Source organism: Amblyomma mixtum, chromosome 5 (assembly GCF_055824585.1).
Source record: "Amblyomma mixtum isolate Tamu chromosome 5, ASM5582458v1, whole genome shotgun sequence".
Lineage (NCBI taxonomy): Eukaryota > Metazoa > Arthropoda > Arachnida > Ixodida > Ixodidae > Amblyomma > Amblyomma mixtum.
The window spans coordinates 129227880-129253385 of NC_143016.1; the positions used below are offsets into that span (position 1 = coordinate 129227880).

Below are 25506 nucleotides of genomic sequence, written 5' to 3' on the forward strand. Positions count from 1 at the left end.
CGATCACGAACCCGAGCTTCGCGCAGTGGGTTGTGCTATTTTGTTTTCATTTCATGCGCTGACGCTGCCGATACCTGGCTATGAGGAAACGCGCAGTAATTGCCGCACTCAGGAATGCCTCACTGAGGTATGAAGGATGAGATGAGAGAAAGGAGAGAAGAAGAGCTTCTGTGGTGGACGGCTGGCCTAGTTCCCACCCTCCGGGATTCTTCGACGCGCGCTGACACAGCACAGCTCACGGTCGTCAGTTGCGTCTCGTCTCAATCCAAATGCGTATACGAACCCTCCACCCTTTTGCTCAGCAACCGAACGCCATTAGCACTGAGCGGACGCCGACACCTACCTGCTGCTGCTTTGCTGCCACGTGCATCGCCTAGTTTTTGACACATACCTGGTATCCAAAAGGAGGCGTAGTACTTGCGAGGATAGGGTAGAGGTCAAGGCGACATTCACTGAAGAGCGTCTATACCCTTCTACACGCCTATGCTCGTCAGTTCACGTGACTCTGTGACGTCAGAATAAAAGTGAATGTGAACGACGCGAATCCTAACCGCTTTCTTTTGTGCACCTAGCGCCGGAAAAAAAATTACATGGCATGCGTTGCTCGCTAAATAAGGTAATGAGGTCATTGCTGTCATTTATGACAAATGATTGCCTCGGCCTTGATATTTAAGACAGGCAGGCTTTAACAGGAAAATAAGCTGAATTCTTTGGCGGATAAAACGTGGGAATTATCTGGTCGCCAGTTGGTATACCTTATGCGAAGCAGGTATGTAAGAAGCAAACACTTCACCTGACGTGGATTTCGGTCAACCGGAACATTCGCGGTAGTGCGCGAGTATTGATGGCTCCTCGCTATGAAGGCGCTAATATGTTACGATAGTAGGAGACTGTATATATGCAACTAAAAAGCGAGAAAGCGAGGAGCAACTCTCTCCATGACTTTCACCCAAGAGAACGGCGTACCCCAGGGGTGCATTCTAAGCACGACACTCTTCATAGTAAAAATGAATTCCTTAGCTAAAGTAATACCCAAGTCCATAATGTATTCAGTTTATGTAGATGACCTACAAATAGCATGCACGTCCTCCAGTATATCAACCTGTGAGAGACAAATACAAATCACACTAAATAAACTAGGTTCTTGGGCAGACAGAAATGGATTTAAATTTTCCCCTCATAAACAGTAGCTGTTCTTTTCTCATTGCGACGAGGCCTACAGGTCGATCCCAGTCTATACCTGAATCACACTGCGCTACCAATTAAACAAGAACACAAATTTTTAGGCCTAACTTTCGACAAGAAACTCACATTTCTACCACACATTAACAACCTTAAAAAGAAAGCTTCTCAAGTCCTCAATATCTTAAAAGTGCTCTCACGGAAGCGGTGGGGGTCCGATAGAGCAAGCCTTTTACAAATATATCGCTCTCTGGTGCGCTCCAAGCTGGACTACGGGTGCACAGTATATGGTTCGGCAAGAGTATCCTACTTAAAAAGATTAGACCCCATTCATAATCTTGGTCTGCGCCTATCATCTGGAGCATACAGAACATCACCAGTAGCCAGCCTATACGTTGAAACTAATGAGCCCGCTCTTGAGGACCGAAGAATCGCACTAACATGCACATACGTCTTAAAAAACCGTTCTCTTCCGAAACATCTCTGTCATCCAGTTGTCACCAAGTGCCCATCTAAAAGATTATTCATCAACAAACCACATTCTATCAGACCATTACTATTGCGCTTTGAAGACAAATGTGAAGAGCTAACACTACTAGATGCCCTACCGAATATTGCACAAAGGAATGAATATTTACCACCATGGTACAGCCTGCCTTCAGTATGTGACCTCACAATGACACATTTAGATAAAAAGCAAGCGCCAAATGAGTACATATTACAGGAATTCTTTGCACTACAAGAAAAGTATGACACCTACATTGAATTTTATACAGATGGCTCAAAAACAGAAAGTCACGTTGGAAGTGCAGTAATTCAAGGAAAAAATAAACAGATAATGCGACTACCAGAATGCGCATCGGTTTTTACTGCTGAGTGTTATGCTATCTTTGTAGCTGTAGAAAAAATAGTAAGAGAGAACATCAAAAATAGCATCATTTACACCGATTCCCTGAGTATGCTCAAAGCACTGCACTCCAGAAATGCTGCTGAACCCATAATAGGTAACATATACATAACATTGTTAAAATCACAAAACAAAAGCAGAACATTAAATTCTGCTGGGTTCCTAGCCATGTTGGAATCGTAGGTAATGAGAAAGCAGATGTATGCGCTGCACAAGCCCGGAATGGCCAAATAAAGCAAGTGAACATACCGCACAGGGATTGTTTAAAGTTTATCACCAGTAAACTCAGAAATAAGTGGCAGGCTGCATGGCAAGAACACGTAAACAACAAACTACATTCTGTGAAACCAACTTTAGGGGAATGGCAATCATGTAGGCATCAAGAACGTTTTACCGAAGTTATTTTATGTCGGCTCCGCATTGGACACACCCACCTCACGCACAGCTTTCTGCTAACCAAACAGAACAAACCTCTCTGTGACATGTGTGGTGCTGAACTCACGGTGAACCACATTTTAATTTCATGTATCCAACTAGAAGAACTAAAAAAGAAATATTTTACAACATTTTACAGGGAAAGCATCCCTTTACACCCCATGTTACTTTAGGTGATCGAGCACTGGTTGACATCTCTTGTATTTTTAGGTTTCTCAGGGGAGCCAGTGTTTTAAACAAACTCTAAGTATAAAAAGCTTCACCTTTAACAAAAACTCTAACCTTGTGTTTGGCGCATCATAGCCTCAGTTGCTTTTGCGCCATTAAAATCAATATAACTAACTAACTAAAAAGCGAGAAAGAGAGAGAGTGAACTTTATCACAACGTTGCACTAGGCGTCGAGTATATCCTGTGCCTGAGTCACCGCGGCCACTTGTTCCGTCAGCTAATGAGTGGTAAGGTGGAGGTGAGCTAAACAGTCTCACGTAGGTTGACGCTAGCTTTTTTCTGCCCATCGAGCTTCGCAATTGGCGCGTGCTTTTCCGTACTTGTGCCGAGCCATAATTCAAAATTTTGAGCTAGAAACCGAGGCCTCTTAGCATGCTTAAAATTGTATATAGGCCACTGCGTCTAAATGGCGTTGCAGTAATAGGGCTCACACGAGAGGTGCACTGCGGTAATTAATGCACTTTTGGTTCGCAGCAAGCCTCTATGCTCTTGACATGACAGCGTTTGGGCGCACGGTGGTGGTAACACATTGGGGTGCAGATTTTTTCCGACATTTCTTTCTAATTTGCAGGCAGGGCATGTTGTTGTTGTTGTTGTGACTGAGAGAGGGATGAAAAGGAAATTGCACGGGCCTGCCTACTGGCTCTAGCCAAGCCACCACCGCTGCCACGTGCAGATAGAGGAGAGTTAAGAGGTCAGAGGAAAGAGAAAAAGGAAAGAAAAGACGGGCGTCGCAGCAACAACTGCGTCCGCCGAAGCGGACGCTGCTGAAAAAAAAACAGATCAGCGGCCGAAGCCGCGCTCGCCGAAGCGAGGACAGACTCGCTAGGTGGCAGGGCACGTAAAAGTTGTATGCAAGTGTATGAAAAGATTCCTCTAGTGTAGCGCACAGTCGACCGTCTGGTTCAGTCACAACACTGTGCTAAGCTTGAAGAGAACATCTCTTTGGTTTGCGTGCTCTTGGCGAGAGGCAGGTCATACACAGGAATTTATAAAGTGCAACTTATTTCGTTTCAACCTGATAGTGTTAAGAAGCTCGTGTCGCAGAAAATCCTGTGTCGGCCTCGTCCTTGATCGTGAGCGAAAAATAGACGAAAAATCCTCAGAGAAGCAACCTAGGAGGCAGGCGGAACACATAGGTCACGTGACCTTGCGGCGTCATCACAGCCTGCCCACCGGATTGTTAGAAAACTGCGCACCAGGGCAGGCGGCAGTTAAAAAAAAATGATTGGTCGTTCAGGAAGTACAACCTGAGTCGCACAAGGTCCACTGCTGGGAGCATCCGCTATCGCAGGGCAGTGGCGCATCGCTTAACCGCTGCACCACCGCGCCAGGATTGGTATGACGACTCCCAGGGATCTATGAATGTTGAGAATGGCCAGTTCTGCATATAAGGGAAATTAATTCATTACCCCATCGTGTCATACCCATCCAGGCGGAGCTGAAGAGTCCCCTCCGATTTTTTTTCTTCTTCCCTGAGAAGATGGACAGATCCAGACATGTAGCGTGTTTACTCGCATAACGGACGCACATTTTTTTCCTCAAAAAATATCTGAATATTTGGGGGATGCGTTTATACGCTGGGCAAAATATTTAAAAACTTGGAGTGGAAAAAATTGACAAAATGTACACTTGTGGAATAAATCTTAATTCGACGCGACTCACCTTCCAAGTAAACAAAACCCACTCGCGCTTGGTTTCCGTGCTCGAGAACATAGTCAACAATTGCTATAATATCTTGCGTAGTAGCCAGTAATTCTATCCGAAGAGATTACATTTAGGGTTCACTCTAGTTTAATTCACCAAATTCAGTGCAAAGCCCAGCCGCAGCAAGTTGTTACAATACTTAATCATCACCATCATCATCATCAGCCTGACTACACCCACTGCAGGGCAAAGGCCTCTCCCATGTATCTCCAATTAACCCTGTCCTTTGTCAGTTGCCGCCACTGTATCCCCGCAAACTTCTTAATCTCATCCGCTCACCTAACCTTCTGCCGTCCCCTGCTACGTTTGCTTTCTCTTGGAATCCACTCCGTTACCCTTAAGGACCAGCGGTTATCTTGCCTTCGCATTACATGCCCTGCCCAAGCCCATTTCTTCCTCTTGATTTCAACTAAGATGTCATTAACCCGCGTTTGTTCCCTCACCCACTCCGCCCGCTTTCGATCTCTTAACGTTACACCTATCATTTTCCTTTCCATAGATCGCTGCGTTGTCCTTAACTTAAGCTGAACCCTCTTTGTTAGCCTCCACGTTTCTCCACAATACTTAATATGACAGATCAAACAGAGAAGCCCTTTGGGACCAGGCGTGGTTTCTATTGGTTCTCAGGTTTCCCGCAGAATATTCTTATTGGCTGTCCGTCTCGTACGGCCAGGTTTGACAGTCTTGACGTTCGACAGAGGGGTTTTATATTGTTGCGCACTATTGAAAAGTTCAAGAAAGGGCATCATATAGCAGTCATTATCGCCATTGGCTGACTGAGCTCCAAAGGAAAGGAATGCGTCAATGACGCAAGAAAAAAAAGTCAATTTTAACAGCCAAAGGGGGGGTGCGGTTTCGTTCAGTATGCGAGCGCGTTCATTATGCGAGTAAATACGGTGAGTTCTGTATCTCTTTGTTGACCTTTGACCCAGTAGCGTGTAAGCAATTCAGTTGACTGCTGCGCGGTCTGATCGTTAGCCATGGACTCGCTAATGCGTTAATAGTAGTTCAAAAACCTTTGTGGGCCGCTTTATTCATGTTTTATTTGATTAGTACTTTTCATGTCGCCTTCGTACGATTTTCTATAGAGATAAAAGCGTCCATCCTAACTTTTTTTTAATCTTTTCCTTTTAGTTTTTGTCTCAAATATCGTCTTCTAGAGTAGACAATTTCTTTGGACATAGTTCTTCGTCAAGGTACGCAATTAGCTGTTAGCCTGGCGTTAATATGTACATTTCGGAACTCTTGCCTTCAGTCTTCTACCAATCCAGGACAATACGGAATCAAAAGGATATCTTGGCTGGTTAATTAGAGCGAATAAGATATCAGTAATCAAGAAGTCAACACAGGCGCTTGCAGCGAACTCATTTTAAACCACGCTAAACGCATGGCAGTAGCCATCCTCTCCATCCTTTTTTTTTTCTTCTGATAAATGTTCAACTTCGTGTTCAGCTCCACGAAGATGGACATTAGGAGACCTGTCACGCTTGGCGGCTTCTTGAATATAATTCCAGATGGTGGTGGTGAAAAACATTTATAATGCAATAAATATTTACAGAGAGGTGATTGGGGTAGGCCCTATTGGCCCTTTCCCCTAACAATACTAGGTGGAGCCCCTATTCCGGGGCCCCGTTGGCAAGCAACGCCGCCCGCGTCCGGTGAACCAAGGCCTTTTGGGTCTTTAGGTCCTGACAGCCGAGCAGGGCCGCCACCCAGTCCTCTCTGGTGGGGTTGGGGTTGGGGGGGATAGATGGGTTTGACTGACACGCCCAAACCATGTGGAAGGTGTCAGCGTCAGCCACCTCCCCACAGAACTGGCACGCGCCATCAAAGGATGTATTGAAATGTTTAAGCACCGCCGAGCACAGTACAGTGTTAGTAAGAATTTTGATGAGGAGGCGCTCGTCAGCGCGATCCAGACCCTTACAAGGGGCCGGGTAGCGCCGGTGCTCCTCCTTGTAGTAATCGGTGATTTGTTTGAATGTAATGGCCAGATTGTCTGATTGGGAGTACCCTTCCAAGGACAGGGAGATAGCCCGGGGAGAGAGTGCGCGGGCGGCCTGATCGGCCTGTTCGTTTCCCTGGAGTCCCTGGTGACCGGGGGCCCAAATCAGGTTGCGTGGAGTTGGATCTTCAGATCGACAGCTATATTACAGTATGCGCCAGGCAAGCGGGGGAGCCCAGCCCAACTCGTAGTTCCGACAGGCCCCTCGCGAGTCGGTGATGATGTGTTTCGACTTGGGAGTAGTGAGAGCAAGAGCAATGGCAATCTCCTCCGCGTGTGTTGCGCTGTAGGCTTTGAAAGTGAGCCCGTTGACTGTGTTTGTGTTGTGTACGACTGCGGCCGTGTACCACGCCCCGTGGTGTGGGCCGGCAATGTCCACGTAACACTTCTTTATCCAACAGTGAACACCAGGGCTGCCAACGCAAGCAATGCCCCTGTTGCTAATCAAGAAAGCTTTAAAAATATCTACTGTGTGCCTAACGATACCGCTTTAAAACCTTATCACTATTTAGTGCGTGCGTTATTGCCGTTTGTTTTCAAGCATTTTACACGAGTTTTCCGAAATGAGTGCACTTGAGTAACCAAGAACGGTTCTTAAAGAATTTACATTTGGCGTCTTTTCCTTTAACGACATTCAGCATATCCACATACAAACAAAAAGCTACGGGCGATGTCCAAGGCTCTCTAATCTGTGTCTTCACTTGTTTCTTCTTCTCTGACAGACTTAAAGCGAGAAGCCACCATCTGCCACATGCTCAAACATCCGCACATTGTTGAACTTTTAGAAACGTACAGCTCAGAAGGAATGCTCTACATGGTGTTTGAGTAGTAAGTACATTCCTCGCAATTACCGTTGCGCATTACGTCATGATGTTCTTGAATTCAGGATAAAGTTTAAGTAAATGTGATCTCTGAGTTGTTTGGTTCCGCATATCAGCAGTCACAATTCAATGGAGAAAATGGAGACAGAGAAAAGAAGCACAAAGACGTGCTCGTCCAGTGTGCTCCTTATCTATGTCTCGTGTTGCTGCGCTATGCCTTCTTCTGGAATGCTGTACCAACAAGCCCAAACTACCACTTTGTTGTATTTCGTGCCCTGGCACTTCTATGATCGAATCGGCGTTCCGAGGAAAGGATCACTTCTATAAGTTCAGTGTCTATACAACTAAGATTATAAAAGTGACTAGCTTTCTTGGAATTCCGTTTAAATGTGGAGAACATTCAGTGTTATGTGAACAGTTACTTAAGACTTCTGTCTTTAACACATTTGCTGTGGTTTCAAGCATCGCTATGCGTTACGACTAGACCAAAGTTGGTAAATGATCTGGGTTTTACAGAAAAAATTACCGATATTAAAATAAGTGATATTGAAGGGATTGTCAAGCGTTATATGGTCAGTGTTTGTTATGTTGCCTAAACATGGATATGTGCTGTTTAGGCAAGCCTGTGTGCTTTCTTCATATGCTCATCATTTTTTTTACAGTATGGAAGGGGCAGACTTGTGCTTTGAGATTGTGAAAAGAGCCACCGCAGGATTTGTATACAGCGAAGCCGTGTCCAGGTAAAAAAAAACAAAAAAAAAACAGATTTTATAACTTATTGCAATTAATCTATTTTCCAATGCGCTCCGAGAAAAACAACAGGGTGAAAGGGAATCTGATACTGTAGGGAACCGTTCGATGCTCTGTAGAGGTGGTCATCAAGTTCTGTTTTTTAGCAGGACTCTGGTGTGTTATGCGCGGTAACGCATTAAACTTTGATGTTTTAGATCGTCACAGAAAGTTAATTGCAGTATTTGGATAAGAGATATTCCTCTTGAGGTTAGACAGGTGCGTTTAACCAATTCATAAATCTCTTTCTCTTGAAATCAAATTTGAGCCCAGGTGCTTTTGCAGAGGAGATATTACCCATACGGCAATGAACTGTCTGAATTTCAACCTGCCTTAATTGTGGCAATGTGCCCTATCCGGAAATCATGATGCCGTGTAATGAAACCTTAAGAGGAGAGCCTGTCGATCGCCATAATCAGAGGCTTCTTCTCGCTATCTTCTTTGAGAAGAACTCCCAGTCACTCAAAAAAAAAAAAACGTCCAAAACAGACGCACAGTAACTGTGCAAGTATGCACACGTCAAGACTGAGTTGAGGAGGACGATTTGGCTCATTCTCAACGTATTGATGCAGTGCTAATACTGCAGAACGTAAAGAGAAGCACTGCACATATCTGTCTCAGTTTATCCCTTGAGTCTAGCCGGACTTTAGCTGCTTGTTTAATTTCTTCGAGTATACACCCAGCTTAAGTCAGCATTGTCTGGATGACAACAGTTTATCTATAGACACTTCTACAGAGTCAACTGTTGTTTGCTCATATACGATCAAGCAAGTAATTGCAACATAAATGCACGAGCGTAACCATACTGCTGCAAAGGAAAGCTATGCAGCTTTGTCAGATCTGCGTAGTCTGGAGAGGAGTTCCTCTCGGTCCGCTGTTCAGACTCGAGGCCACCGCCTCGTCAGACCAGACGCTCTTTGATCTAAACTAAGTATAACGATTAGGCTAGATCACTGGGCGAATTCATTACGCTTATTTCGATAAGACCCTGCAGTTTTTATTTACCGTTGCATGGCTGTGCTAAAGTGGCTGGTAACTCTAGTTGCTTGCTCATTTTCATTCGGTCTAAGGTGCTTCTTCGAAAACAAAATTAAAAACTGCAAATATCGTGGTATAGGAAATTAATTGCGTTTGCACTTAGGAAACACGGAGCATGACACAGCATTTTCTTTACTGCTCAGTTGAAACCTCTTAGCAGCAACCAAAAGTGTCTCTTGACTACGTCTTTTACGTCCGTGACTTGTGGACGGCGGTATGTCGCGTAACGATGCATCCTTGTCTTCCTTTTTACGTTTTTTCCCATCTGTCAGAAGATTTGTGCCAACTACTTCACCCGTCGGACTTTTTGCAGCCATTATATGCGGCAAATCCTGGAGGCGCTGAGGTACTGCCACGAGAATGACATTATCCACCGGGACATCAAGCCGCACTGTGTGCTACTGGCGACGAAAGAAAACTCGGCTCCTGTGAAACTGGGCGGCTTCGGTGCCGCCATTCAGCTAGAGTACGACTACATCTGCTCCGCAGGTACTTGGTCACTCGCTCCCTTTGGGTCCTTATTTTTTACGGTCAAGTTGAAGATAACAATGCTCGAGCGTCATTTCGTTTAGTTACATCCCTTAGATCGCTCGTTATGTCCCATTATATTCTGGGTGATCCTACTTCGTTTTATAACTGCATAATCTCCGCCGCTAGTGGCATGGTCAAGTATGGATTATTTTAAGCGCGCTCTCAAATACTAGGCGTGAAAATCACTATGTAAGTTGTGCGCTATTCTAGGAACCGGTTGTCGCCCAGATGTATCAGGGTTTGAGGACCACACAAGCTAGGATTCTCAGCGTTTTAATGGTGGATTAGCCATTTGATTGGATTTAGCTGCTGATTACTGGCATTTGATCAAGGTCGAGGACATTTAATCCTTGTCTAAAGTGCTTACATTCTTCTTAATAGTCTAATTGAGTGTCTATAAAAGAGGTTTTCTTACTTTTAGCTTATCAATATCTTCGCCTAAATGCTATTCTTTTATGTTTTCTTCAAACTAAGAGCTGCATACAAATAAAACGACGTGCATGGCGGCAGCTGATGAGCCCGCGAAAATCTTGCCTGGGCTAAAACAGCACAAGATATTTCTGTGCCATTTTCTAAGTTTTTACATTTTGCTTCGCATGGCTACAGTGTTACGAAGACTCCCTAAGATATTTGTTAGTTGCTTGTGGTGTTCATTTGAGGCGGTCTTTTACAGATACGCCTGTTTTGTGGCCTTTCGATTGCTTGAGTATTTCGGCAATAATGTTTGTATGGTTCGAGCTGAAGCGTTCCTTTGGCACTGTTGCATGAACGTGCTAAAAATAAAAGAACAAACATGTTATCGCTTTTTCAATCTGCAAATGTGGTTTAACGCTTGTAAAATGTGCATGCCACCATCATATTGGCCTTCAAACATGTAAAATTTCAGTGTGAGAGGTATAAAAAGTGAAATTTCATGGTAGATTAAACGGCCGCAATCATAAATTATTCTTTCACTTTCACACGCCTTTTCGTAAATTGTCACTGCCCAGTAACTTCATCACTGCTGTTGGCACTTGTCTAGTATTATAGCCTCAAGTTATGCACTGTATGCACAAACGGCACTGCGCATTCCATTTGTGGCATGATTCTGCATGTCATGAGCTTCTGCAAGTGCTTTTGTCACTGTACACAGCTGCTCTAGTTGCGTTTCTACACTTATACCAATTCACCAGCTGTGTACGGTGCAAACAGCCTCGTTTTCTTTCACGACGTGAAGTCCTCTTACCAATTTCTTTACAGGTTTTAGGGATTGTTTTTTGTTGCAGACTCTAAAGTCTGATTACGAATATCTTTTCTTAACAATGCTAACATGATAATAACTGACGGCGACAAAGCATTGTAAAGGAATGCTACAGCTGTACTATATTGCAAGTTCCAAAAGCGCCGATAGAAAAATCGGCTGAAGTCATCACAAGCTATAGGTTTTTGCTAATTAAATGACAAAAGCACTTGCATGTAAGCTGCCCAAAGAAGAGAAAAGGCTGTTATCTGGCAGAACAGCTGCTGCCCTGTTTACCTGAAGCTTGGTTGTTGTATTGCATTCATGTGCTGTATGCTGTGTGGCACGAATCCACTTGCCACCACACGTAGAGGAATTCAAACCGCAAGGAGTAGCCCCAGATACCTGTATTACAGTTCCGCATCCAGATTTTCCCATTCGAGGAAAGCGTCGCGAATAGCAGCCAACTTTTCTGCTCATGCGCTATTTGCAAGGCGCACAAAAGCCGATCACTTTGAAGGGAAAGCTGTCGGATGCGTCGCATAGCTTCGTCCGAGTGTCAGGCTTGTCGAAGAATAAACTAAAATTGAAGCACCCAACGTAGAACAGCTATTTTGAGTGATGCGCTGCGTTGACAACTAGCTTACGTTTAGTATAGGTTGTTGTATGTTGGCTTTTGTTGACGATTGGGCAAAACGCAACGCAATGCCCTCCCTAGAAAGATTTCTCTCCCTGGCGACGGTCCTATCGCGGTTCGAATTTCTTCGTGAGTGGCAAGTGTAGACTTGTGCTCTTTTTCTTTGCTTCTTACGACCAAGCAGAAACCTTTTTTGATACTGCAAATGTTTTTTCTTTCTTCTTTTTTCATCCTCTTGGAAAGCTCGCCGCGCCGCCAACGCGCGGCAGCTGTGCGCAGATTGATTTCCGGTCCGCCCTAGCACTTTCCCCTCAGCCGCTGGGCAAGAGAGACTTTTTTTCACTTTGCCAATCTCTTCCCCCCTGTTCTCTGCAGAGAAAGCGATTTCTAAGTACGGGGAAAACCTAAGCCTTGCATGTCGGCTATACTTCAAATGTGACTTGCTAGGTAAGACACGCTGCCAGACGTGGACCTTTTTTTCTTCCCCCCCTTCTGCCTCTCACGTAGCACTCCCGAGCTCTAGCGCATAGTAGTACTCTTCACACTGACCCCCTCTGTACCGTGCACTGTCCGCCCGTTGTGTCGGCCGCCGCCTTGTCGGACTGGACCCGCCTTTGCACACAGCACTGCTTGCGCATGACGTGGCTTTTTTTTTTTCTGCACTGTTTGGTTTGCACTGTTTTATGTTTTCTGTACTTTACTTTTTGTTGTTAGAGGTGCTCAAAAAGTGCACATGCGCTCTTTGGAACAGCGTATGTTTTATAATGCCGTCCTGCACGGCAGACTAAGAAAGGGTGCCTGACATCACCTCTTAGAACATAACTGAGCATAAGTAGTGTGTTTACCTGTCTTTGGTCTCGTCTAAATTCAGTGCCTGAATATTATTTTATGTTGATTTTGTTTTCCAGGTACATGCGTATTACCTGGTGATGGTAGATCAGGTCTTTATTGTAAAAGGAGCGAAACGTAGAAATGTTTTAGTATGCTGGACGTACTACGCTGCCAGTTCGTCGTGGTCATGGATAAAAGACTGCCGTAATGACTGAAATTTACGCACCGCGCGATATTAATCACATCGCTGTCTGTTAATGAGCTTAGATGAAAAAAGGAATAGATATATCGAAAGATCATAGCTCTAAGCAAACTTCGAATCCCAGCAGCGCCCTTCCCTTGTCTCGTTTGAGGGCGCCCTGCAACAACAACAACAACAACAGCAAAAAAGCGCGCACGGTAATGAGGGCAAGAAAATATAAGGCTTTGTCCATGTCTACAGCTGCTTACTTAGCTAATGCGAACAGGGAACTGCACTTCATTACTGGCAAAGGGAAGTGTGGGTTCATTCAAGCACAGGGAACTAAAACAGCGCATAGAACGAGACAGGCAAGCGGACTGAACAAGGTGCTGATGCATACGTTTTTCTTCCTCCTCCGTGTTTCCAGTTCTATTTGTTCTACGTCGGAATCCTATTGTCTCATCTGTGTCTCCAGCCTTTTGTGTGCATCAGCACCTTGTACTGTCAACTTGGCTGTCCCGTTGTTCGCGCTGTTCTACGTTCTCGAGCAAATGTGCGCCAGCCGGCACAAATAGCTATCGTCTTTAAATAGGAAACTACCGGGAGCGAAATTTTTTAGACTTGTTCGGCTTTTTGATACCGTGCGTTGCGGGACCGTCACCGATGCTGTAGCGCTGTGTGCAGTCTTGTGCCACACAGTGGCTACTCAGCATTAGTCTCAGCACCTTTTTCTTTCTCTAAGTACTGATATTCTTGAACGTTTTTTCAACTCAGTGTTAACCAGAGTGAATGTCGGTTTCGGGGCATGCTAATCATGATTACTTATTTGGGAGCACTCTACACAGGACCTTTCTTTTAAAAAAAAGATCATACCATTTGCCTGCTGACGAAGCAAGGGGAATTTCAACCTTTGGCAGGCGATAATAGAATAAGCAGAAAAGAAAACTGTAAAAAACCTTGGACATTTTGTTGCAGTAGAAAAAAAGTCGCGCTCAAAACGAACTCGAGCTACGGAGTGTCGACTAAAGCCGGCGATTGGCGTGAAAGAACGTTACGGACAAAAACACAAATACATGGACGCAGCTCTTTTATATGAAGCACACTGCGCTCAGCCTCTTGCTCGAGGGAGCGCAGGAAAAAAAAAAATAGTACAATGAAAGGAGACACGTGGTGCTCCTCACATGCACGAGTAGACGAGGAGGCTGGATGACTCTGAAGGCCTGTTGATGCTATTGCATTAAATATTATAAAATGCTATTATGTCTAGATGAAATACAGACCACGGAGCAAGAGCACAGAATTGCACCTGTAGGCGCTATTGCGGTAAATGTGCGACGGGATGATGTTTAAGGCGGTTTCTTGTTCGAGGCCAGTGTGCTCAACGTGCAAAAATGAGGAGAAATTAAAGTATAACTGTGTTGTGGATACGAACACCAAAGAGTCGTTGACGTCATTTATGGTATTATTAGCTTGTGTGCCTTCGAACCCACCATAGCTAATCTTCCATTAGTGAGTTCTTTGCAGTAGCGAAGTACGTGTTATTAAAAAAAAACGCTCTCATAGACGCTTTTATATGCATTTTATTTTGCTAATTATCCTGAAGATCAGTTATGGAGCGGCCTAAAACCGACCTCAGACATTTAAACAAGGCAGTTGAGAATGGAGCGCTTATAGAAGAGCAATCGCTCTGATTTTGCTGTGCTTTGTTTGTGCGTGGTGTTCGTCAGACTCTTTACCGGCGCCTGGCCGCTGTTTACTATAGTTTATCCCCAGGCATACTTCTCATAGGTAACTCCGTGTAGACCGAAAGTGACGCCACTGGGCAGACACACACACGGCGGTCTTTCTCGACCCAGTGAGTGTAGAGTGACCTGTGCATTCTCCAATGAAAAAATGTCGCTGTTTTTCGTTCCTGTCGCAGTGTCGATGTCCAGAAAGATCAGAAAACCTTACATAACTTTTAGTTGTACTGTGGAGTAGCGTTACAGTGGTCATTTCATTTATGTCTGGCTGCTGTGTTTCACTGTTGACGCTTAATAAGGGAGTAATTACTCATTGACATTCACCCAAGCGCAGCCATACGGCTACAAAGGAAAGCTATACAGCTTTCTCAGAAACTTCGCAGTTAAATAAAAATTCTTCCTGGTCCGGGGATCGAACCCTGGACCACCGCTTCACCGGAGCAGTCGCTCTACCAATTGAGCTAACCGGGACGGCAAGCTTATGGTAGGGCGAGAGCGAATTGATCAATAACTCGAAGTGGGAACAGTGTTGGTCGAATACTTAGGGGAATCCCCCAAGGTGGAGTAGATTTGTAATAAGGGAGTTATTACTCATTACCCCTAAACATTTGACCAACACTGTTGATGCTTGTTTATCAGAGTTACATTACAGGGATCAGAAATGCATAAGACAGCAAGAAACCGGAGTTCAAACCCAGTCGAAAAATAAAGGACAGAATCGAGCCCAAAATAAGGCAGTTCTTTCTCCTTTTAGACCCACGAGGGATTTTTATGTAGTATCGTATTATTTTTGTGCAGCACTGCAGTAATTTTGTGTAGCACTTTTCCGTAGATCTGTCGCTACGAAGACTAGAAAATTCTGTTGCAACAAAAATTATTTTTGCTGCAAGTTCACGGCAAAAATACCATAAAAATTTGTAACAGAAAATTTTTTGTTGTGTTTTTTGATTGGCAGGTCTCCGGAGCATCTTGTGCGTTTTCTTTAAATTAGATCGTACCCGTTTTTTGGCGAGAGCACTACGTTCAATGGGGCTGCTTATATTTGAAGCAGGAAAATTAGCTTGTTGGTATAGCCTTTGTCAAAAATATACAGCTCACTGCGTCCGTACGCAGGCGGGCCAGGGGGTTGAATGGTGGCGCCTCTATCACCTGACCACTATAGTGATAACCTCCCCCCCCCCCCTTTTTTTTAGGCGCCGTAGGGAGAGCACGTCGTGCATTCGCGTTATCACTTCCTTGACGACAGCTCTGGGCGAGGGCATTTGCCTCAGTGAAATGCGTAGCATCACATGTGACTGAGTCACGTGTGGCTGTCACTCGCGTGTCACCGCGCAGGAACCCAAGCTCTTTCATTTTTACGGCCTTTTTTTAAAGAAACAAGTTGCTGAGAAGAGTTCTCGCGCTGCCCGTGAAGAAAAAAAATACTACTAATCCTTTTTGTGTGCGTGTGTGTGCGTTGCGACCAGCCACCTGATCCTTTTTTACACTCATTTTCTCCTGTTCGGATGATTCCAAATGGAAAGTTTAAATAACTTGCCGTTTTCTATTTAAAACCTTCACAGCAGCGCTCATCAAAAGTGGTAGCACCATGCACACTTTGCGCCCAGAGAGCGCTTACTATTGTTTGTGTAGCGCCGTTTTCTTTCGAAGAACATAAGTTGTTGCGTGCAAACGAAACGTTGTGGGCTCATTTAGGCTACAATTTTCCGCAGCTTGAACGTCAGCCTGACGCTGTACCACAAGCTAGAGCTACTCGAACAGGCGCACGTTTTTATCTCTGCGGCCTCCAGGCTGTGAGTGCAATCGTGAGTGTCGGCTGTGAGTGTCGAAATCGGCTGAGTATCAATCGAAGACGTCGCTATGCTGTCTGCATGCTGAAGCATTCTGTGCAGATAGCATAACAAAAAATTGAGACCGTCGATGCGATTAATTCAACAAAAAGTTCGTCCAGGGCAGAGCAGCCGCCGCCACTGACAGGTTCAGACTGTGCGCGTTGATGGCGTGATCCACTCCGTCAGTCACCATGTGACACGCTGTACCCATTCTTCGCTCTCCTCACCGGACACCCATTTCTTCCTGCCCCCTTTTCCTCTTCCTCATCTCTCCTGATAGTGGAGAGAGGAATTTCCGTCTCTTCACTTTGCCACTCGTTGCCTCTTACCCTCTCTTCGTCTTTCCTCTCCCACCTTCCTCTTCTCTCCTCTAAAAGTGGGGAGGGGAATTTCCCTCTTACCACTTTCAAGTCTTCCAGTCGAGACTCCAGAGGGACGGACAGATTTTTCCTACATTGGGGTTGTAATGCTAACGCATCAAAAGAAGCTATGCGTACACTCACCAAATGAAAGAGTGTAGTACGTTCTTGACGCAGTCACCTTAAATAAGTAGTTTTCTAAACTAAATTAACAGAAAAAGGGTAGATTGGCGAAACGATTAACTGAGACCAAAGGCCAAACAGAGAAAATAAACGTAAAGTGGAATCGCGATCATGGTATAGCCCATGCCTCAGTGCAGACCACTAAGCGGGATTTGCTACTTTTTTTTTCACCCCGTTAGACTTGTCCAGCTAACGCCATCTGCCGGTAGCGAACAGCGCGTTACTCATCTTTTTTTTTCTCCAATTCTATCCAGGGCGGATAGTTTAAACTTGTATTTTTGAGAAAACTAGATATTACCGAGTGATTTGGCGCCAACATGGCGATTATCATGGCCGAATAGTCTTCCTCGCTGCAAAATCTGACCTTTTGAATGCTTCCTTCGCTGACACGAACTATTTTCGACGGCCATAGAAAATGAATGGGATGCATCGAAAATCCAAAATTCCCGCAGTGATTTTGAGTGTTCAGCGCGACGTGCCACGTGATGGAAGCTTTGCAAAGTTGAAGCGTTTGTCTGTATGTCCTGGTCGTGAGTGGGAAAACTGTTGCCGCGTGCTTTTGTTTCCCTAAAGCAGTCCGTGGCACGTAAACTGAGAAAACTATCACGGCCCATCCGCAACCATCCGGAACCGCTTCGGCGTTAGCGTAGCGTGCGGTGGTTTTGCAGTGCCCGACAGGAGTGACATTGCGCTTTTTATCGAGGCCACCCCCCGCACCAGAGTAAGGGGAGCCGTAGCCCTCGCCCTCTATTCCCTCTAAGCAAGCGCGCTTGGGCGACAGGAGCACCATCGTATTTACCCGTCAAATACAACAGAGCGCAACATTTAGACGCGGTCAGCGTTTGGCGAGGACGAAGAAAAGGGACCGCACCGCGTGATGGTGTCCCGTGTGTTGCATTCCTAGCTGCCATGGATTACCAACTAGCCCGATCAGCCACGCTCGCAAGCCTGTATACGTTTAGGGTAACTCTATATATGTTCAACAAAGACTGCACATTAGTACAGCGAGCAAATAGAAGAAAGCACTAATCAGAAGTCGAGAACTACAGCGCCTCGTCTTGTGTTTGCTTGCGTTTCGTACCCTCAACTGAGTTGAGAAAACGTTTGTGCTTCCTTCCGTGATTTGTACTTACCGTGCCGTCAATGCGACCGATTACGTAATCCACGTAAGGCTACAACTAAAGTGATGGGCAAGTTTTCAGGGGTTTTTGATGGGAACATAGCTTCGTGGTGTTGCTCGCGGTGGCCTTCGTTATCAGCATAACCCGCTGGGTAACCAGCCGACATGTTCCAGCTAACATCAAGGGTGTTCCGATCATTATATCACCACGTTGTAGTTCACTACAAAGCCGGTACACTCACGAACCGCTTTCTCCGTTTCTGGTGCATTACTGTGGGGTTGTAAATGGGGGGGATAAACACGTTCTCCCCGCTTAACCGCGGCTGATACAGTTCAAAACCTCCCGGACCCCACACCGTGATCGCATGCGCTAACGAGCGTACGCCGACCACGGCGGGCCTTGCTCTGAAATAAACAAAGGAGCGGCACTCTGGCTGACGCAAACAAGGCTTTTATTGCTACAGCAATAAGGTGGGTAGCAATAAAATGCGCTTAGGAATCGAGGTCGTCCGACTCACCAGCAAGATTACGAGCAAGCGTTCGCCCACGCTAGGGTAGGGGAGAAGCTCTGCGGCCGGACGGGACGAGGTGGCGAGAGAATGTTCCTAGCACGAGGCCTCGCCCCGCTGGCGGAGAGCGGAGCTCCGCGCCGAAACATCCGCGCGCGACAAGCTCCCCAGCCGAAGAGAGAGTTGTCTCCCGCGCGCGGGCGCAGCAATCACGCCGCTCTTAACGCTCGTGTCGCTGCGATGCCGGCGCCCTTCCTTGTTAGTTAAGGTAACTAGAAGGGACACCATTGGGAAGCAAAACCCAGAGGGAATGAAGCGGAGCGAGGCACCCATAATACAAATATTAAAGCTTTCAAGCTCGTATTAAAGGTTTGATGAAGTCGTTACACCTTATTAAACCTCATATGCGACCACATTTAAAATTAAATCTATTGTCTCTTAAATAAATAACTACTAAATGTAGTGACGCAAAATATACATCGAGATGTATAGCCCCTGCGTCCCTCTTTCTCGGCTCGCAGTGTGGCGCAGCGTTGCGTCCTATTTGCAGTGTGTATCCAGTTGAAGTCATCGGGCCAAGAGAAATTAGTTACATACGGAGGAAATAACGCTCTTAGGCAATTTCCTGGGAAATTTCTCGCAAATAATGAGAGAACCAACTGTGAGGCATAGCTCGCAAGCAGCTGTGCGAAGTCATCAAGCAGCATGAGAGCTTCTGAATTCATTTACTTTTTTATATAGAAGCATGGCAGCGTGAAGGCATTACACACCGTTTGTACTACAAGCACGGACGTTGGCAAAGCGGGTTTGCCTTTGCAGTAGACTTCGAAAGCCAAGATGATTGTTAGGAAGTTTTCTTTTCGCTCACCTTCCTAGTTAACAAGCACGGGTATCTTGGTAGGCCCATGGCACGAGCTGTGAACAGGTTTTTCAGAGGGTAAACACTGCTGAAAATTGCTCCGCTCAACTTCGGTATTTTGACCAGAGGCGTGCGCTATCTGTTTTGTTTTTTTTTATGTTCAGTGTTTGGCTACTTGGGGGAAAAACCTTTCTGACGTTTTTCCCGCAGGCCACCGTAACTGTAAACACTTCATGGCGCATTACGGAATCGCTGACACCGAAATTAAAACAAACTTTAAACGCGCAGACGATTTAATATGTGCTTATGTTGACAGTCCCAGAAACAACATCTTGGCAAGCTAAAACAGCCTCGAGTGCGCTTAGGCCCATGGGTGATAGACAAATTAGGCTTCGCGCATGCCTTGGTGGGACTGAGAAATATTATAATAAACACTTCTCGGACGCCCTGAAACTCACATGGTGTTTCACCGCCGACTGGTGCAGAGTCCGACTTCGTTTAATATTGCACTGCATCCGGATTTACATAGAGGATGAGTTATTTATGGGATCTTTATCAGAAATATACAACCCGGAAGGTTTGCTTTTAATCAATAGAGTAGGTTTCTCTAACATCTTTTGAAGTGCTAAGTTTCTGATAGGTGAGCGCCAGCGCGCCGGGAACTTTCGAAAAATTTCAAGCGCAGACGATACAAAATGAGCCCCAGTGCATGAGACAGAAGCAAAGTGGATAGGCTGTATATTTTTGACAAAGGCTGCCATTCTCCGAGTCACTTCAGTCACTTACTCACTCACCCACCTAGCTGGCCGGCTTCACTGCCTTCTTCGCTTCGGTAGGCTGTATATTTTTGACGAAGGCTGTACATGTCTCACTCACGTCACTGACTTGCTCACTCACACACCTCGCTCACTCACCATGGCTCTGCCTCCTCGGGCCTCGCTGTGCCTTTCCCTGCGAGTGGCGTTGCTGCGAGTGCCGTGTTGTGTTGCCCCCCTCCCTCCGCCCTCGGTTCCCAGGGCGCATCGGGACTCCGCACTTCATGGCCCCCGAGGTGGTGCAGCGCAAGCCTTACGGCAAGCCCGCCGACGTGTGGAGCTGCGGGGTGCTGCTCTACGTGCTGCTCACGGGGACGCTGCCTTTCCTCGGGACGAAGGAGCGACTGCACGAGGCCATCTGCCAGGGGAAGCTCAACGTAAGAACAGCCCCGGTTTTCCGTTACTCCCTTCTTTGTAGCTGCATAGACGAGCAAGTGGTGACTGCGCAGGGTAATTGAGTACATTGGGATGCGCACAAAAGCAGATGTCTTCGCTGTCAGGATTTCGGCACTAGCGTTTCTAGCTCGCTTTGCTGTCACGACGTGGCGCATGGCTTTGAACATTTAAAAAAATAGCGCGCTGATATGATCTATGGCGTAAGAAAGGAAGAGAATGACCGAGTGGATCCAGAACAGAAGGTGACAGCCCGCTAGGCTTAGCGGCCCCGGCTGGGCGCTTTCCTGAGTTGCTCGTAATGACGATGCAAATATGTGAGCTTATCTATTTAACCAAGAAGCATCATGCTCAGTATGCATGCTCACGCTATACGCTCAAAACGCAGAAAGGCGAATTCATACATGGCCGTGCCTCGAGAAGTCTGGAAAAAAGAAAAAACAAGCCTTTCACTTTGGCTTTGTCCTTGAACAAGCTTGCGTTTCACATAAGCGGGCATCCTTCTGTCGTATTCGTGAGTGTTTTGCCTTCGTGTTGTATCCTGAGCGTCTAATAGCAGAATGAACTGTAGTTAAACTGTAGGTGAAGTGTGGAGAAAGCAGATGATCTAAGTAGAGCTGAGCGCAACTGCATGTTCAACGGAGAGAATCCACCATTCTACAGTCACCATTCCTTATGAGCGCGGCCGCATTTAGTAAAGGGGGGCGTAGGAAAACGACTGGTGATTACTGGAAGCTAACGGCTTTTGTCACGGTGCTGCCGTTACCGTGAGACCAAGTACAGGGCGTCAGCACTGCTGCTCATATGCTTGTTCTTCAGAGAGAGTTGGGGGTTCTTCTTCCTGCGGGCTATAATGCCCTGATAGCCTCTCGGATGTATTTCTTCGGCTCTTTATCGTCATAATTAGGTTCAGAATGGTTTTCTTATATAAACTTTCCCGCTGATCCGGATCATGAGAGGGAAATAACTAGAAGAATAAGTATGGCGTGGAGCGCAAATGGCAGGTTCTCTCAGATCATGAATGGCAGTTTACCAATATCCCTCAAGAGAAAATTATGCAACAGCTGTATCTTGCCGGTACTCACCTATGGGGCAGAAACGCACTGGAGGCTAACAAAGAGGGTTCAGCTTAAGTTAAGGACAACGCAGCGAGCTATGGGAAAAAAATGATAGGTGTAACGTTAAGAGATCGGAAGCGGGCGGTGTGGGAACAAACGCGAGTTAATGACATCCTCGTCGAAATCAAGAGGAAGAAGTGGGCTTGGGCAGGGCATGTAATGCGAAGGCAAGGTAACTGCTGGTCCTTAAGGGTGACGGAGTGGATTTCAAGAGAAGGCAAGCGTAGTAGGGGGCGCCAAAAAGTTAGGTGGGATGAGACAAAAGTTCGCGGGGATACGGTGGCCGCAGCTGGTAAAGAACAGGGTTTCAATGAAGAAGGCATAGCGCCAGCACCAACGACGACGAAGCGATTTGTGCGTCCTCCGATACCGGCGGCCGCGCGCGTGGAGAGCTCGAGCTCGCTCTTGGTTCTTTCCTGGTGCCGCCGCTACTTGATCAGCCTGTGCCATCGTTTCGCTGCCAGTCCTTCGAGCTTTCCAATAAACCCCTCTTCATTTGGTGGAGCATGCGGGTTCGCCTAGTATCCGCAGACGCACAATCCCGATGGCGACGACCAACGGAAGCCAGCTGCCAGCAGTCCCATCGCAGCCCGTCATTTGCACCGGTGCCGTCCGGCAGAGAGACCCCGTCGTTTTCAACGGACACTGCGATCAGGATGTCGAGGATTGGCTGGCTTCGTATGAGCGGGTGAGCCGTCACAACAACTGGGATGACCGCATGAAACTCAACAACGTAATATTTTACCTGAGCGACGTCGCGAATCTCTGGTTTCGCAATCACGAGGCTGATATTCCAACATGGGATACTTTCAAGTCAACGTTTGCCGAAGTTCTTGGCCGTCCCGCCGTTCGTAAACTTCGCGCTGAGCAATGCTTGCGCGCTCGTGTTCAGTGTGCGGGTGAAAGTTCCACCGCCTACATCGAAGATGTGGTCGATCTATGCAAGCGTGTCGACCCGTCTATGCTTGAGGTCGACAAGATCAACCATATTATGAAGGGCATCGACGACGACGCTTTACATATGCTGGTGGCCAAAAGTCCCACCACCGTCGCCTCCGTGTACAACCTGTGCCAGAGCTTCGACGAGTTGCGCAAGCAGCGACTTAACGCGCGTCGCCCGCCCGCACCTGCTGAGTCCATCTCTGACCTGGCCGTCAATAGTGACCTTTTGGATCACATCAAAGACTTCGTGCGTCATGAGGTGGCCTGGCAGCTTTCGCTCCCCTCTGGCACGCACTCTTCGCCCCATACCCTGACCCCTGAGATACGGCTGACCATAGCGCAGGAGGTAGCCGATGCGCTTCCCGTTCGTCGGCAGCCGGCTCCAGCTCCACTGGCTCCTCAAGTCAACCTCCTCTCGATGCAGCCCGCCCCCGTTGCTGCACCTTTGAGCTACGGCACTCCTATTGCTACGCTGCCTGCCCCTATGCCTGCGCCTCTCACGTATGCCGAAGCCGTCGCCCTACCACCGCAACCGCTGGCCTTTCCATACGTCCGGACAACGCCGCCTACACCTCCTGCTCCCCGGCTCCGACCGGCGCCTACTTCCTACAATTCTTGGCGCACTGCTGACAACCGGCCGATTTGTTACACCTGCGGTCTTCCAGGCCACGTCGCCCGCTACTGTCGTCAGGTTCTGGCTGCGCCTGCGCCCGCTGTGCCGAACTACTACCCGTCTCGCGCCGCTGGCACACCTTCAGGGCTACCTGGGGAGGCTTTTGCTGACCACTTGCCACGCCGGCCCCACGTCACTTCTGATCGGTCACCTTCCCCTCGTCGTCGGTCCTTGTCGCCCATGCGGCGTCGTAACATGATCGACAGCCCGCAAAAATAGGAGCCGCAGTTCTGGGGGCACCAACTGTGCACACTTCGACCTGCTCAAGACCTCGCCTTTCACCACCGAACTTTTTAGACGTGTTAGTTGACGGCATTCGAGCCCTTGCGCTTGTGGACGCTGGTGCTGCCGTTTCTGTGGTAGCCGAAAACTTCTGCCGTTTACTTCGTTGGTGCTGGCGCTCTGCCTTCTTCATTGCAAGGGTTAATTGCAGAGGCATGGGAGAGGCTTTTGCCGTGCAGTGGGCGTGGTCAGGCTGATGATGATGCTTAGTGGTAGCGACCGCACTCCCATAAATCTGCCCCTATTTTATTATATCACATGGTCGCAAGATTTCGCCAGCTTTCGCCACGACTTCTCTAAAAAGCGGTTCACATTTATTGTTATTTTTTTGCTGTGACGATTTGATTAAACATCAAGAGCAAAAGGTGAGAAAAGCCGCGAAGAAAACCCTTTGTTTTTCTCTCGGGTGGAACACGATCGCGGCGTTATAATAGAAAAATAAAAGACCGCTCCTGATAACTTTAGCGCCGACTTTTTGGTTTTTGGCAGGAGACCCTAGCAGCAACAGCAGCAGATATATCCTAAGAATTCCACGCTTACCCTAAGAACGATTTAGGTATATTTCCCCGGGCTGACTTTGGTACGTCTATGCTCTCTGCTCTTTTTAATGGTCACATGAATGCGCTCATCTGCCAGGCGCCCGCTAAATTACTGTAATGTCATGAATTAGTCCATGCTCCATGTTTTTATTTCGTTAAATTTTTTTCACTTTCTTGTTCTTTTCCTCTCTCTGCGCTCTATTCACGCAACACGAGCGAGGACACCAACCAGAATGGCGCTCCATTTTTTAGTTTACCTTGTTCTCCTCTTTTCTTTCCCCCTCATTCTTTCAGTATGGTGGCGCTCCCAGTGGCAGAGAGAGAAAAGAGCTCACAGATTTTCTCGGAACGGCAATAGAGGGCAGCACGCGCCCTGCTCTCTTTTCGAGACGCTTCTGACTACGTTTCTGGCAGAGACTCGTAGAGGGCGGTTTCATACCTTGATTTTGCGCATGGAGGAAGGACAATTTCCTTCTTCCATGATTTTACGTTTGAGACCGTATCGTTTTGTTGAAGAAAAAGAGATGGTTACTCAGGGATGATATGTTTTTCTTTTTTTTTCAATGGCATGCATGACTGAAGCTGTCATTTGGAGTTTCCGTCTAGTTTGATTGCTGTCCCGTGAGCTTCCTGTAGTCGAGAATTCTCAAGCCGCCTGGTTATACGTTTGCATATACATAGGCTTATGGAAAATGTCCACTGGCAGTCAGAGAGCAATGACGCTCTCTAAAATTAGCTGTTAAATTCCAGACTGAGGGTCAGAATTTTGTTAAGTCTAGGAAAACAAAAAATAATATAACACATCCTTAGAATGCAATATTGACTAAGTCGTGCAATGTACCGAGCATTTATTGCCCAAAAGTTGCGCGCTCTGTGGCTAGATTATTGAACCTATGTAACACATCGCGCCACATACTAATAGGCCTCCTTGCTATTATTTTGTTTCATGGGTGTAGCCTCGAGTAAATAATCTGAACAGTAGCCTATTATCATTCATAGAACTTTAATTTCTGGTGGGCTGTGATATCCCAAGTTTTTAGCCAAGCAATTTGGGAAGATTTCATTCAGAATGCACCCACCAGCTGTGTTTATGCCACTGCCAGCTTCAGTGCATACTACTTTCAAAGCTGGCATCTTTGAACGCAAAACAGGCTGCCGTCTGCAACTCTTGCTCCAGCATTATGCGCGGCGATATGCGGACCTCGAAATTCTTGACGAAAAAGCTCACTATCCCCTTATCGCCAACTCAGATACGTAGTCAGTTAGTAGTTTTCATGACTGGGGTATTATAGAGCTCTAGCTACCCAGCAGACATTAAAACTTCCATGTATGTACTGCGGACGTTCAGGACATCCACAGGACGTTCAAGTAAGTTCCAGTGCACGCTGTGTATAGCCGAGGGAAGTATAAATCTGTTCCCTGAAAGGGACGTTGAGCACAACTGCATTCAGTTATTTTGCTCCGTACAAATTGATTCTTGTGGCAGAGTCGACGCTTGTCCGGTCAAGAGACGCATTCACCGAAAACTGGAGTTAAAAATCTTTCCGCCCGCCGATTCAAACTTGTGACGTCCTTACCGAAAAGGGTGGGTTGTCGCCGTTTTGAAATGAATTGCGGTGTATAGTGGC

At 46.7% G+C, this 25506-nt stretch overlaps 1 protein-coding gene across 4 annotated transcripts in view; it reads left to right on the plus strand.

Moving 5' to 3' along the window:
• Positions 1-25506, plus strand: part of CASK (peripheral plasma membrane protein CASK) — a 629306-nt gene that overhangs the window by 242659 nt on the left and 361141 nt on the right. For 2 of the 4 annotated variants that reach the window (XM_089546010.1, XM_089546011.1), the window contains exons 3-7: positions 7188-7293; positions 7949-8026; positions 9427-9602; positions 11876-11947; positions 20133-20308. In XM_089546010.1, coding sequence (XP_089402136.1) covers positions 7188-7293; positions 7949-8026; positions 9427-9602; positions 11876-11947; positions 20133-20308 — 608 coding nt within the window. The remainder of the gene's footprint in view (positions 1-7187; positions 7294-7948; positions 8027-9426; positions 9603-11875; positions 11948-20132; positions 20309-25506) is intronic. The other 2 variants (XM_089546012.1, XM_089546015.1) reach the window with 1 other exon arrangement.